General features: G+C 35.8%; 2 protein-coding genes across 13 annotated transcripts in view; both read right to left on the minus strand.

The window, feature by feature from the left end:
- The window catches only part of CMYA5 (cardiomyopathy associated 5), a 68,019-nt gene extending 65,614 nt beyond the window's left edge, over positions 1–2,405 (minus strand). For all 3 annotated transcript variants that reach the window (XR_004595334.3, XM_034441052.3, XM_087885751.1), the window contains exon 1: positions 2,194–2,405. Coding sequence is in view for 2 of the 3 variants with exons in the window: in XM_034441052.3 (XP_034296943.3) it covers positions 2,194–2,297 (104 nt within the window). In the remaining variant the exon portion in view is untranslated. The remainder of the gene's footprint in view (positions 1–2,193) is intronic.
- A 2,961-nt stretch (positions 2,406–5,366) lies between these two features.
- The window catches only part of TENT2 (terminal nucleotidyltransferase 2), a 39,791-nt gene continuing 30,546 nt past the window's right edge, over positions 5,367–14,611 (minus strand). For all 10 annotated transcript variants that reach the window (XM_087885758.1, XM_034441058.3, XM_087885755.1 and 7 more), the window contains 4 exons: positions 13,074–13,210; positions 9,696–9,787; positions 8,108–8,187; positions 5,367–7,031 (listed from right to left, as the gene is read on the minus strand). In XM_087885758.1, the coding sequence (XP_087741884.1) occupies positions 6,957–7,031; positions 8,108–8,187; positions 9,696–9,787; positions 13,074–13,210 (384 nt within the window). In that variant the 3' untranslated portion in view covers positions 5,367–6,956. The remainder of the gene's footprint in view (positions 7,032–8,107; positions 8,188–9,695; positions 9,788–13,073; positions 13,211–14,611) is intronic.

The following is a 14,611-nucleotide window of genomic DNA, read 5'->3' on the forward strand; positions in this document are numbered from 1 at the left end:
CCAGCCACTCCAAACCATATTTACTCATATTTATCACTTGTTATTTGGCCACAACAGTTTGGGAATATTATTAGCCCCCATTTTACTCTATTATAATGTCTAGACAGATAGAAATTGTAGTGAACTGCTAACATTCTGAATAGCTAGATAAAAGGTGGTGCACTTAGGATTTCAATCTATGTATTCATGCCTGAAAATAAATGTCATTGAACTCACTGGGATTTATTTCTTTAATAGAATGCAGAGAATTTTATTGTTAAAATAAATTATTTCTATAGGAATAATATGCTAAGCCATGATAATTGAGGAGCCTACATTTCTTTTACATTGTTCACATGCTCAGCAAAAAAATCTGTAGTTTTCTTTCACTTATTCAAGATGCTACACATTTGATAATTATTTTTTTAAAAGGAGTTGTTTTAATTTCAGCATTTCTCATAAAATTAATAAAATCATTAAATACAATTATTCATTGTCTAATCTTACTTGAAGCCATTCATTCTCAAACCAGGAGAACAGACAATTGTTCATCTAACTATATTTAAGCTACCTTTACAGATGCAACTGTTTCTTCCAACTAAATCCCATGGATAGAAATAATATTTCAGATTACTTAGGACATTTATCATACCTTGAGATTAAAGCTATAAAGCTGCCAGAAATATCTTTTTATTTGGTAAATATAATCTTTCAAAGTTTTGAAAGTTCTACAAGGTCTGTATACTACTCCAGATTAGTTTTCAATACTCTTTTTTCTCTGTGTGTATAGTAAACCATCTTCAAGCACTCTTTTGAGACTGATGCAAATCTGACACTACAGTTTCACAAGGTTAGCCTCAGAGCTTAGGAAATGTCCTAGGAAGCTGGGTCACCTGTTTTCTTTCTGGTTCCTGCACATATTTGAGATAAATGCCCCAGGTTATTCATAGTCTAAAAGAATTCAAAAAAGATTTGTGGGTATGCTTGGCAACCTATGCCTGAATGAAGTGTTTTAATAAAATAGGAATAATAAAGAATTCTTGTAGAGAGCAGCTGTTATGTACCAAATAAGGAGTGAGCTATAGGCTTCACTCAGGTCCTCCAAAATGGCGGGAAAATACTTAAAGCTCATTGGTTAAGCCGTCTGACAGTCCTCTATAAAAGGGGACACTGCCAGACAAGCAGGTTGTTGGGTTGTACCGGTCTACTAATAAAGAGCTGTTGTTACTGAAAGAGCTGTGTCCGTCTCTTCCATCATCCGATCCAACAGCAGCTAATTTCGTTTACCTGATGGTAATCGGCAGAGAAGGAACATTCACAATAGAAAAATTTAAACTGAGGTTGGCCATTTGCCAGGAAGACTATAATTGTATATTCCTTTGTAATTCCCAATTTGAGCAGGACTTTGAACATATGACTTTCAAAGTCTTACAACTCTATAATTCCCTTTTACCCATCCCACCCCCCATCACAATTTTGGCCATGCTATTTTTCATATTATGTGTGTTACAGAGTGTATAAATACAGAACATGCATATCAACATGGTGCCCACCTCTCTTTTAGATATTGGTTAGAATCTGGATCTACGGTTCAAGCCCATTTATTCAATGTTCTTTTCTAAACATTATCTTTCTTTAAATGTTGAAATTGTTGTATGTTTCAAACTCCTCCATAAAACTGTGTTAGTGCTCAGATACTACCAGACTAAGCAAGCCATGCACAACTTGCCGGAAAGTAATTGGTTACAGACTCCAAACACAAATGGAAATGGAATTCCCTAAAAGTTACTGATCCTTTGACTTCAAACTTCTTTCCTATTTTTCATCACTCAGAACCTCATAATTTTCACTGAACAAATTCAAGTCTTTCTTTTACTCTCTGTCATTTTACACTTTTACATTTTTCTCCTGTACACATGTATATCTCATAGTAAATGTGATTGAGATGTATTGACAGCCCAGCTAGCTGAAGAGGAGGAGGAGGAGATGCCAAATCTAAGGGGCTAAACGTCAGATCTTTAAATAGAAAAATGCCTTTGGTGCAGACAAACACAACCGGCTACATTTACATTTACCATGAAAATCTCTCTCATTCTTCACACTTTATTTCTACTAAGGCTCACTGTATTTGCATAAAGCTCTTGCTCCTTGTCCAGTTTCCCAAAACTTCTCAATCTGGCACTGATGGTTTTTATTTTCTTTGAAGAACAATACCTGTTGTTAAATTCTTCACTCTGTGACCCATCCTCTTCCTCCTCTTCATCTTCCACAGAAATATCAAGTGATTCATCACATTCTGAGATGCAGTCCGCCTCCATTTCTCCCCAGGTAGTTCCTCTGCTAGGTTTTCTCCCTTCTACTCGATATTCTCCAGAGTTGCCAGAAGCAAACTGTCACCCACCACAGCTTAGTGGCTCTCCTGACTCAGGAGAAGTCTTTAAATAGAACAGAAAGTTGAAACAAACTGCTACTGCCACCTTGGAGTGAATGCTGGGTCCTAACACCACCTTGTTTCGAGGGTCAAAACAGTCTAAACTGAAGGCAGCTCTGGAAGTCACTGACCTTGATCCTGGTTTAGTCACAGGCCATCATTAGCCTTTGGTAACAAACAGAATTTCTCATATACGTCAAAATCAAGGGACAACTGGTTCAGCTGATCTCAAAAGATCTTCATACGTGCTTGCTTGCTCTTTTTCAGATTTTCCCATGTCCTATTTGTTTGTAGCTAAGCAATATGCAAGAGCCAACTGAAGCTGTTGTTAATGATGGTGAGGTTCTGAATTCTTGAGGAAACAGTCTTGATATTGATTACCCTCTTCAATTAGGAGAGTAATGGTATTTTTTACTCAGGCCAGGTACATTTGGGTACTCAACTGAAAATTATTTGTTCTTTCTTCCTAGATTTCTCTCTGGTTCTTGGAACTTGAATCAATATGGAATCTGAGAGTTTCAAGTTAGTTGTTCCTTCTAGCTTATACTCAGCTAAAACACCCCATCATTTTGATAACTAAAGCTACTGCTGAATGCACTCTAAGTTCCCATCTCTCATTCTTTCTGGAAAACGAAAAGATGCAGAAATAGAACAGTAAAGTGAATATTGAACTGCAACAAAGACCGCTCTTCCAAGTCCAGCTTTGTTAATCAGGTAACCAATCAGGTTAAACAACATTAAGGGCCATCATATTTCTTACCGTCTGAATTTACCGCTTCCTTGAGGAATTGAACACAACACATGAAAGGGCAACAATTTCCAACTTTCCACCAGGAATGAGCATGACCTTATACAAAGAAAGAGTGGGACACAAAAATCCAAAGTCGCCACAATCTTGTGGAGTTTCTTGAGTCCTTCAAAAAAGCTACCAATAGAACATATTTTATGTGACAGAAGGGGGAGGAATTACTAAAATGGAGAAATAACTGGATTCACTATATTTATGTTTTAATCATTTGTCCAGATGGTGTGGGGGTTGGTGAATATGTCATTTGATAGACTACTCATTTGATAGAAACCCTGCACATTTTTTCTTTTTTCACAAATGATACCGAGTAGTGTATCAAATGACATATTGGTGTAAATAGTCTGTTCCAAAACAGATTACCGATCAGGGTGGACACTTAGGCTGCAACTGTTTCCCTAAAGTCAGTAGTCCAAAGAACTACTTGTTTTTAAGAATGTTTTTGGGGCTCTTTGGTTTTGAAGTAGGTTGCTGGAGCCCAGGTCATGTGATCAACTTAAATACACAATCAATTCTTCCCTTTGCATATATCCTCTAAAATAAACTGTGTGTTGTAATTCAAATTGTCTTTCCAAGCCATTAACTAGAAAAAGTTCTGTTTCTCGGCCAAGTTCAAGCCTATGACTACATTGATAGGTACTTTGCTCCTTAATCTTGGGAATGATTTTTCCTGTAAAACTGTGACTGAATAGGTAGCACAATGTTGTATATATTCAGCAACCTTTCTTACTGGTCTGTAAAGCCATAACTTTGAAAATAAAAAGTTCCTTACTTGCAGAAAATGTTAACTCTTACAAGATAACACTCTGGCAGGTCTCCCCCCCCACCCCCCAATACAAATATCCCCAGATGTACTGGACTATTAGGGAAGTCTGTTTCTGTGCATTTTGGCTTATTGGTGATTGCTAATCTAGAAACCTGAAAATGAATATTGAGATCGAAATTGACCTAAATTGAAATGTTAGTTGGATATGCAAACATCAGCCATGCAATTTGCCTGGACCATTTGGCAACAGTACTGCCTCTGCCTGCCTCTTTCACACACAATTCCCTTTTATTCCCTCCATGGCTTAGGGCCCAGTTATTTACGAGACCACCTTCTGCCACCGATAACCTCCCACCGGCCAACTGGGTCCCACAGAGGGCCTCCTTAGGGTGCTGTCGGTCAAGCAATGTCAACTGACGACCCCCAGGGGAAGAGCCTTCTCTGTGCAGGCACCCGCCCTCTGGAACGAGCTACCTCCAGGAATACGACTAATCCCAGACCTCCGGACCTTCCATCGAGCTTTGAAGACCTTCCTATTTCAGCAAGCTGGGCTGGCTTAAAATTTTAATGGGTTATTTTAAGGGTAATGGGTTTTAATTTTTGGGAAGCCAATTTGATTTAATTCTGCTTTTAAATTATTTTAAATTTTAAATTTTGTATGTATTTTAATTTTGGCTGTTCACCGCCCTGAGTCCTTCGGGAGAAGGGCGGTATACAAATTTAAATAATAAATAAATAAATAAATTTACTTTCAAGCAGCTAGATGCCCTCAGAGAAAAGCTAGTACACCTGTGTGACTAATGAATCCAGAACCTATGATGAGGCAGGAAATAGAGAGCCAAATTCAAAAGTGGGATCATAATAGGGAAGGAGAGAAACATAGCTTTTTGTGGTAACAGTTATTTTTTACCTTTCTTCCAACCAGTAGGCTACCAGGAAAATCACTCTTGGCAGAGCTCTAAAACGATTTGCCCAAAGTAGTGGAATTGCTCTAAGGGTTTGTGAAATTAGCTAAAGCTGCAGGCTGTTTTTCCTGCATTCACAATACAAAGTGGAACTTCACTGCCAAGATGTTGCACTGTGCAGCCCTTTGGATGCAGAAGGATGTAAATTTAACGTCTTTCTGCAACTCCTTAAAACCATCACCCAAACCTGGGAAAAAGTCACAGCTGCTTTAAGAGTTCCATAGAGGTAGTATGTTTGTGCACACTAAACTCCAAGGATTGCACAAATCTAATGTGCAATGTTTTAATAGAATAAGGTCACAAATGACAAAATTGTGCAAGGCTAAACATGATTGGTTTAATAGCTTAAGCTAGGAAAAGAAGGGGAAAAAGAAATTAAACTGCTGACTGAAAGAAAACAAGTCCATATAACAAAACTGCTTTATTTTCAACAGAGAAACTTTATTCCACTTAACACAATAAAATGTTTAAACTTCAAAAAAAAAAAAAAAAGCAAGGTTGACACCAATGAAAAGTAATTATTCCTTAACATATTACTTGGTCTGCAATAAATATAAGAGGCACAAATTGTGCTACAGCAGATCTAAAAGAAGTCCCAAACTTTTTTTAGAAAAAAAAGTTAAAATTTAAGATTTGTTTTAAATCCCAAGTTATATAGCTGTTCTAATATTTACATAGAAACAAAATATTTTAAAAAAACTTTATTGTAGCAGTTAACGATTAGCAATCATCAGTACATTATTGATACAGAAAGAAAATGTTGAGAGCCTCACTGAGAGCAGATCCACATCTTGGAGCAAAGCATATGAGAAATGCAGAGGACACTTCTTACATTTATTGTGATGCGAGGATTTTATATAGATGTACAGGCAGCAGTACAACCTTTGCAGGTTTTCATTTTTTCATATTATATTAGAAGTGCAATTAAGGGGACCATCACTCTTGATTGTGCTTGCTTTCCATCTGCTTCATAATAGTTTAAAGCTACCTCTGGTCTGAAAAGAGCAACAAACTCCTGCTACTTCCTTTTGTAAAAAGAAAAAGGACAAAAATTTCAGATCTGCAGTACCTAGGCCTTTTTTTCTTTTTACTCCCTCAGGAAGGCACTACTGTACACGACCACTAGAATATAGTAATCTGACACTACAGCCTAAATATTACTAAACTCCTAGTTATAAAATTTCAACTAAGGTTCCATAGATAGACATTCTTCAAAACGACAGTAATTGCATATTTGGGATCTACTAATTCAGACAACAGCTAGGGCCTCCTGTTACTGAATGTTTCCAGTGATAAAATTCTGCATATTTGGGAAATATCAAATCAAATCAAAATAAAAAAATATATTTTCTCAATATTTACTTTGCTTTGTGAAGATTTTTGTTCTTGTATAGAGCAGCATCTAATAAAATAGATTCTTGTATGCAATTAGCATAGGCCAGATACAAGTCATGATTTCAGTGAGAATCAGCCTGGAACGATAAGAATAATCAGGACCAAGTTGTTAATATTGCTTAAAAGCTGGTGTTATTACTATGGTATTAAAATGGGAATGAGCTAAAGTGCATATTATAATTAGCAGTTGTAAAGCAGAGCCTACTGGCTTGTACTTCTTACTCTTATGGAAAAGTACACCATTATATTTTTTATTATCACTGCTGGCTGTCATACATTCATCTTTCTGTTTCAGTATTTAGTGTGGATGCATAAACTACTACAATACATAGTAACATGAAATCAAACTGCAACAGATTTTGCAAAATTCGTATTACAGCAGTAGTTTCTTTATTGGTCACTGATTTAATAATTCCAGAAGCCAGTGTTCAAATTGATTTAATGTCATAAAGGTTGCAATCTTCTTTGAATTCTTACAAAAAATTTTCCTACCAAAAACCTGAAAGAAAAATATCTTCTTAAAAAAAGTGCAGCAGGGAAGGGAGAAAAATCACATCCCGGGCATTTCATGTATTTATATGCTGTATTTCAGAAAAGTCCAGTTAGTGAGACCAATCATCTTTTTTGTATAATTCCTCTTACAGGTAGTATACAGTTCAAATCCTTCCTGTCTCTCAGTCTTTGCCATGACTACGGGATAGAACAGATCATACAATTATGTTAGTACAGTATAGCCACACTTTTAAAATCATAGTACAACATCAAAAGAATATTAGTACTCAGAATAATAATAAAGACATATAAAAATGCATTAAATGTTTCCTTTAATAAAAAGTCATAGTTTCTGAGAAGCAAAATTTCATGATGTATTAGACTACTTTTAAAAGGCGGGAAAGGGAATTTTAAAAATATATTAGAGCTTTCTGCTCTGCCCTACAATTATCTTCCCAAAATGGATTATAGTCAATCAAAAGAGATACAAAATGTAGTTTTGTAATTAAATTGTAACTGTAATGTAATTCAAAAACAAAGAACTTTTCAGTTCTATGGATTCAGAATTGCACAGAAAAAATTACTTCAACTTAGAAATTCAGGTTTTAAGGGGTGATACCACTTATTGCCTAACCCTAATCCTGGCAACAGGAAGACTCCGCTTCAAGTCCAACTATAAGATGTCTTGGGTGACTTGGGTCAGTCATTTTTTACTCAGCCCATTAGGGGAAAAGAGGAATATGAACAAAAGGGAAAATCTTGACTGACTGACTGATTATTGACAGAATGAATCCTTTGTTGTCAGCCCTTCACACATTTCTTTGCTTTATAAATAAAAATCAATCTATAGCCGAACAAGATGCCAAAGTAACTGCTTAACCACTTAACCAATTCTTAAGAGTCAATCCAAGGAAAAACAAAGTATATTACAGAGGAATTTACTGAGACAGGCTTACAACTAAAATAACGACGCCACAATCCAGAGAATTTTGGGCTGCTTTTGAATTGATTGGCATAATTTTTTTTGACCTCTGAAGATAACTATTTGTTATAAAACTACCATATTGAAAGAAAACTTCAACACTGAAAGGCATTTGTCAGGTATATTGGAGTAACTGGGAAATGCAAGTTGCATTTCAGAAAAGCAAAGTCTTAAAAAATGAAGAAAATAGATATATACATTGTGCCTATTACAGACAATTTTTTTCTTGGAACAATTGTTAACACATAAATAACTTAAATAAAACCTTTTATTAGATTGTATGTACTTTTACCTTTTGAAATTCATCTATGATAACATCAAACTTCTGTTTTTCATGTACTGCTCTAGCAGTATTTGTTCTATCAAAAGGTTCTGGAAAAATTGAATTATATATTATTTTATTTATATTTACATATCAATTTATCTATCTATATATGTAAATGTATAAAGAAGCAGTTCTATAACTATACACCTATGGAAAATCCTGTTGGAATAATTGACATTATTTGAAACTATTTTCACAATGCTGTTTTTAAATTTAATATATTTTATTTTGCAAGGAAAGGTCAAAATAATCTTTTTCAGTGCATTTTATTAACTGATTACATATCCCTTGATTACATCTATCCCTAAAGACAGAATTTTAATTAATATACATTTAGAATGTTTTTTGCCAGTTTATTATTAAAAAGACATTTCTAGCAAAAAATTCTCCACTTCAACAGTTGAAAGCAGAGCAAAAATGAAACCACATTTAAAGTGTGCTGTACAACTTGATAGGAATATATAGCTCCCACCCATAAGACCTTCTATAAATAGGTGAAAACATGACTTTCCTGAAAGTTCTTCAGAAATTATTTATAACCAGCAGTGCCATGGTCAATTCAACATCCTTTGGGACAATGCTGAACCTCGTCCCATTCTGTGCTTTCTGGGAATGTCTTGGTGATTTCAAGAAGTAAAACCTCTGAAATTGGAATAATTTGGGGTGTTCTGAACATGCTTTTGTCTTGGAAGATTAAGTTCCTGAAACCACCCCTGGAATTGTAAGATGATTCAATATTGTCTGGAGGAAAGGGGGGCATTCCAGAGTTTTCCAGAATGTTCTCTTCCCACATCAAAATTTGGCATGTGTTATATATTGCTTCTAACTTTCTTCAGCGGAGGGCTGTTTTTATTTTGGATAAACGCATTATTATTATTTAAAACAAACTAACAGAGAGGAATATAATTAGCCTGTTTAATAAAATGATAAACAGTGGTTTCCACAAATCAAAATACTAAAATACTAAATACTAAATTCCTAATCACACACAGGGAAAGAATATATAAGCCTGAAATTCCTCATACCATGTCCATATAATGGCAGTCTAGGACCTATATATTACTCTTAACACCTCTCTACAAACATTCCCAATTTTTCCATTTTGGGCAGTTTAAATCAAGCAAATTAAAGTACAACAAAGGTACAAAGGAACCACTTGATATAGAGGTTAAGGCATCAGGCTAGGAATTTGGAGGGACCGTGAGTTCTAATCCTGCCTTAAGCATAAACCAGCTGGGACCAGTCACTCTCTCTTAGCCCTAGGAAGGAGGCAATGGCAAACCACTTCTGAAATAAGACCATGCCAAGAAAACTTTAAGGACTAGTCCATGCAGTTGCCTACAATCAAGACACCAAAAAGAAAAAAAGGTGCAAAATCTTGTCTCACCCTTGATGTAATGCCCATGAGTCTCAGAGTGAGCTAGGCTCACCCGGAAGCAAAACTAAATATTATAATTACAAAAATAAATAAATAAAAAACTAAAAAATGACTTTATACCAGCAGAGAATTTTTAGTTTTAGAAAACATAAACTATGACAAGGATGTAGGATTTACCTTCTATGCAAATGAATTTGTTTCTCCATTCAATACCATCCGGTCTTGGAATAGCTTTGCCTTCACGAACTGAAATCATCTGATTGTTCCAACTAGCAAACAGAAAGGGAAAATAGTTGTCTAAAATGTTTGAATCAAATGTGATATGTAAGTTGTCATGTAAAAGCCATTGGGAAATGATTTTTAAATATTAGAGTGGACTACCATCCTACCAAAGTTGGACTTTAACACAAGTTCCTATCTGTGTTCCTTAGAAATAGAAATATGATTGTTGGGTCCAGGAAGAGGAAGTAAATCATGTATAAGGCTGCTGAATTAAAATTCCATTGGACTAGGGGAGGGGAGAACTGGCCCTTAGTCCTGAATTCCTCAGGAGGAGAATGAGATATTCTGGGATTCCCTTTTTTCTAAGTGCAATCCTCACCTTATGATTGAATCAAAGGCCTCTATATAATCAATTAAGCATCCTATTTTCTTTAACTGAAGCAGTGAGTGGGTCATACTGAGGTGGCTGGACTGGATGCCCTGGCTGCACAACAATTTAGGAATGTGATAAATTGTCCCTCAAGAAGTTTTCTAATGGTAGGCAGGTAAACATTTCTTCCCAGTAACATACATTTCTTCCCAGAAAGATGCCAGCAGATCTCTAAAGCATCCCCTCCCATTCTAATCTAAGCCCAGAAGCTAGAAATAAAAACAACAAGCAAGTCTCTATTATCTTCGTTAAACAAGTTTAGAAATGTTTAGAAAACAGAAAAGAAAATATGCCTATACCTGTGTGTACAAGGCACAAGACAATACTTTTGTTTTATAAATAAGAACTTAAACCCCAAAGGTAGATGCCCAGAGGTCTTAGAAACCCTCTGAATCTTCACATGGGAGTCTATCCACTGTTTTGGAATAGTGCAACATGGCAGATCCTGCTGCCATCATGTATCTTCCAATAAGTACCCCACCAGACATCGACTCCAGACTTTGAAAATGAAAAAAGAAAAAAGAAAAAATTCCAATAGTGCCTCTTCCTGTTCATATAGAATTGAGTGTAAAAAGTGTTTTGGCCTTCCTTGGGAGGTAGCCCAATTTCATAAAAGGTACAATACTCCAAGCAGAGCACAAGCTGATGTATTACAAATAAAAAACTAACTTGAAAAAGAACAGAGTGAAATTTCAGGTTACTGTTTTAAAATCACAAAAGGTACCTATTTCCTCAAACACAACCCAAGATATGTATGATATATTGCAATACATACTACTGGTGTACTTGCAGACAGAAATGAAACACCAATATCTAATACAAATGCTTCCCTAATTCCTTCAAAAGCACGTGTTCTAGTTTTTCCGAGTTAGGTTTTTTCCTGGAAATTCCAGATTTTAATCCATGTGTCTGAGGTTGTTGCCAGTCACTTGTATTCTTAGCCTTGGTCCAGCAATTTCTGGATCAAGTTTTAAAAGCATAAAAACTTTGCTATCCCACTAACACAGAGAAGGGTTGGGGTATCTCTTTGTATACAAGGTAGAGAGTATTTTCTCCTATACAGATGTAGCATCAGTAATTGTCCTGTCTGGGCTGTAGGCTGGCCAGCTGTCAGGCTTGAAGTGGCCAAGCATGTCTGCTAATTTTACCAGCAGGTACTGTAACTCATCCCAGCTCTGAAGAATGCCCTGCTTGGGTCTGGGCACTTTCTATTAGCCTCATGCAGCACATGCTCTGCCCTCCTGACTTCTCCAGAAACTGGAGCACTGCAAAGACTGTGTTTCCTGTCTATACTTCAACATATCTGTTTCCTTCAAATTCGATCAAAATCCTTCTAGGGGACACAACTCATAATTTTCCTATCACCTATGCAAAGCACAGAGGAATGTTACAAATTTCAAGAAGTTTATAAACTTACATCTAGCCTCAAAAACACTGGTCACTTCCCACACTATTCTCCAGAATTTATTTACAGGCAATAAAAAGAATGGCAGTGAACTAGAAACGTTTTTTGTTCCAGACACCCACATGTAACTCAGCAGAAACGTGGCTCATGTAACTTGATTCAAATACAAAACGAGAGCAAAATTAAACCATCATGCTTCAGTGTTTTACTTTGTATTTTACGGATGCCATTGTACAATTAATTCCAGTTTTGCTATGATGTTATTTTTAATCTTGCCAAACAGTTCAGGCTTACATACTGCAAACTTAACCAAAGACCAAATCACCATGAAGAGATCACAATTAATTAAATGCATAGCAACATCAGGCAGCAACTTTGCTCTGAAACAGCATTGATTAATTTAATTGCTCTCAACATTCACCCTGTTTCCCCGAAAATAAGACCCACCCGGAAAATAAGACCTAGCATGATTTTTCAGGATACTCATAAGCCCCAAACCCAAAATAAGCCCCAGTTGTCAGCCAGATGGATGCATTTAGTACCGTATTTTCCCCAAAATAAGACCTAACCAGAAAATAATCCCTAATGCATCTTTTGGAGCAAAAATTAATATAAGACCCAGTCTTATTTTCGGGAAAACACAGTACGAACTATGTTCAGGGATTCTTAACGATGGCCATGCTGACTGGGGAATCTTGGGAGCTGAAATACACATATTAAGTGTCAATGATGGAGAGGACTCCTATGAATCCTTTCACTGAAAACTGCTTTATGAATTAAGAAATGGCGCTTGAACAGCAGTGAGAAGCACAGAGCTCTGAAACAAAGTAAGGTACCCTTAAAGGAAAAAACAAACTCCAGCGTCACAGTGCCAGAGAGAAAGATATGGATCTTAATGATTCCATCTTAAACTTTCAAGAGAAAATATAGTATCTTTCTAGATGTAGAAAAGAAGGATAACATAGCGATGATGATGACGATACTACCAAATAATTGTGTCACCATCACTACCATCTGCTTGAATTGGTGTTGATGTGCAACAGAGCTCCTTTAAATAAGGCTTGTACCCATAGATGCTTTTTTCAAGAGGCAACTGGACTTTGTTTTTCTTTGAAGATATTTCGCTTCTTATCCAAGAAGCTTCTTCAGCTCTGAGAAGCGAAAAATCTTCAAAGAAAAAAAAGTCCAGTTGCGTCTTGAAAAAACACCTTTCAGACAACCATGATCTGGGTGACTGAGAATCTCCATAGACATCTGAACCAGAGATTGCCAGATCTAACTAGTAGATTATGTTGTACATTTTAAGCCCACCTGTACATGCAAGCGTTTAGCTTATCTCTATAAACCTCTCTTTTACCATTATAAACAAGCTACCTAAAAGGAACCCTTTGCTCCTTAAATGAAAATAGAGAGGAATTGGAACTCCTCTATATAAACTGCAATCAGAGCAGAAAAAAGCAAGCAGAGTATTTGTAAAAATGAAAAGTTGATCACTCACTCAAATTCTGTAGCGTAGTATTTCAGGAAGCCTAGCAACAGATCTCCAAGTGTAGATTGGTTTTTTGAAATGTAAGGAGGGATGGTGCATGGTGCTCGATGCACAAGATGCAGCTGCATAGTAGGATCAAAAGATTCCTGTAAAGACAAAGAAACAAAAATAGAAGTTAAAGTTCTATTTATGGACCAAAATGTGATGTTATCTATAATCTGTTCAGATATTTTCAAAAATAAACATTCATCTGACATACAGACAAGTTCTACTCACATATAAAACTACTTTAGCTAATATGCCAATTTGATCAGACTCTTAAAAATTCAATATGCAAGCCTCTCATCTACAAAATAAATAATATTAATAGTTTTGAGCATGTTATTGCCTGCTTCTTTTCTCATCTTCATATTACACAATACTGTGGAAAAAAGTACAGAGTCTGGGCAAGAGAGAAGTTGAAAGATTTCTGAAAGTTCTGGAATACCAGCATTTAGTTGGTTTTGGTCATCTTCCTGCCATTTATAAATTTCCTAAATCTTCAGGCATTTGAGCTTTACTGCCAACCTAAATTATTTCTAATGTAAAGAAAATTGTACACATTTAATTGGATTCTTTTGCTGATTTATAGCAAGTAAGGAAAAAGGTTTGTCATGCTGCCAGGTAACTAAAAATGCCCCTTAAAATGAAACAGGAGAACAAAGTGCCGGAATAAACCCAGCATCCACCTGAACAAGAAATCTTCATATAGGAACACCTGAGTTACTCTGCAGAGCAGTAGGATTCAAATGACAAATATTTCTAGAGAGTGATGATGGCTTGTTTATTGATTTTACTTTAGTTAACTTTTCTGACAAACTGCATTAAAATCAAAACTTTTAATATCCTGTTTTCTGATTTGAATAAAACTAAATAATACACTTAAAACATGGATAACGGAAATACATGGAAGAGGTAATATTCCCTGCAATATTTAATTTCTGTATTGGGTAGTTAAAGCTTTAATATTTATTTGAAACATTTATCTAGCCGCCCATCTTATATCAAACTCTGGGTGGTTCCCAATCAATAATTAAAACATCAATAATAAAAGCAAATAATGCATATATGTATTAAAACAATATACATTTAAAAATCTAGCACCAAAATTAAGCTTCCACATGCAATTCCTTATTAAATCCTCTCTTCCACTTCACCGTATTCCAATGTTTGGGGAAAAGTCAGATCCTAAGTGCTTTTTGGAAAACTCAGATGGCATAGACCTGCCAAACCTCAGAGGGAAGGATCAGTGGTGAAATGTAAAATTTGTTACTACCAGTTCTGTGGGCGTGGCTTGGTGTGTGTGGGGGTAATATGACTGAGTGGCATGGCCAACTTTTTTTTTTTTACTTTTAAAACCATTTTTTATACAACCTCTTCGGCTGAAGAGGTTGTAAAAAAATGCTTTTAAAGCCTCTGATGATCCCAGCTGACTTGTCTGATCGGCAGAGGCTTTTTTTCCTTTTAAAAACATTTTTTCTATAATCTCTTCAGCCGAAGAGGTTGTA

The sequence above is a fragment of the Pantherophis guttatus genome, chromosome 2 (genome assembly GCF_059756535.1).
Source record: "Pantherophis guttatus breed Tessera chromosome 2, ASM5975653v1, whole genome shotgun sequence".
Classification (NCBI taxonomy): domain Eukaryota; kingdom Metazoa; phylum Chordata; class Lepidosauria; order Squamata; family Colubridae; genus Pantherophis; species Pantherophis guttatus.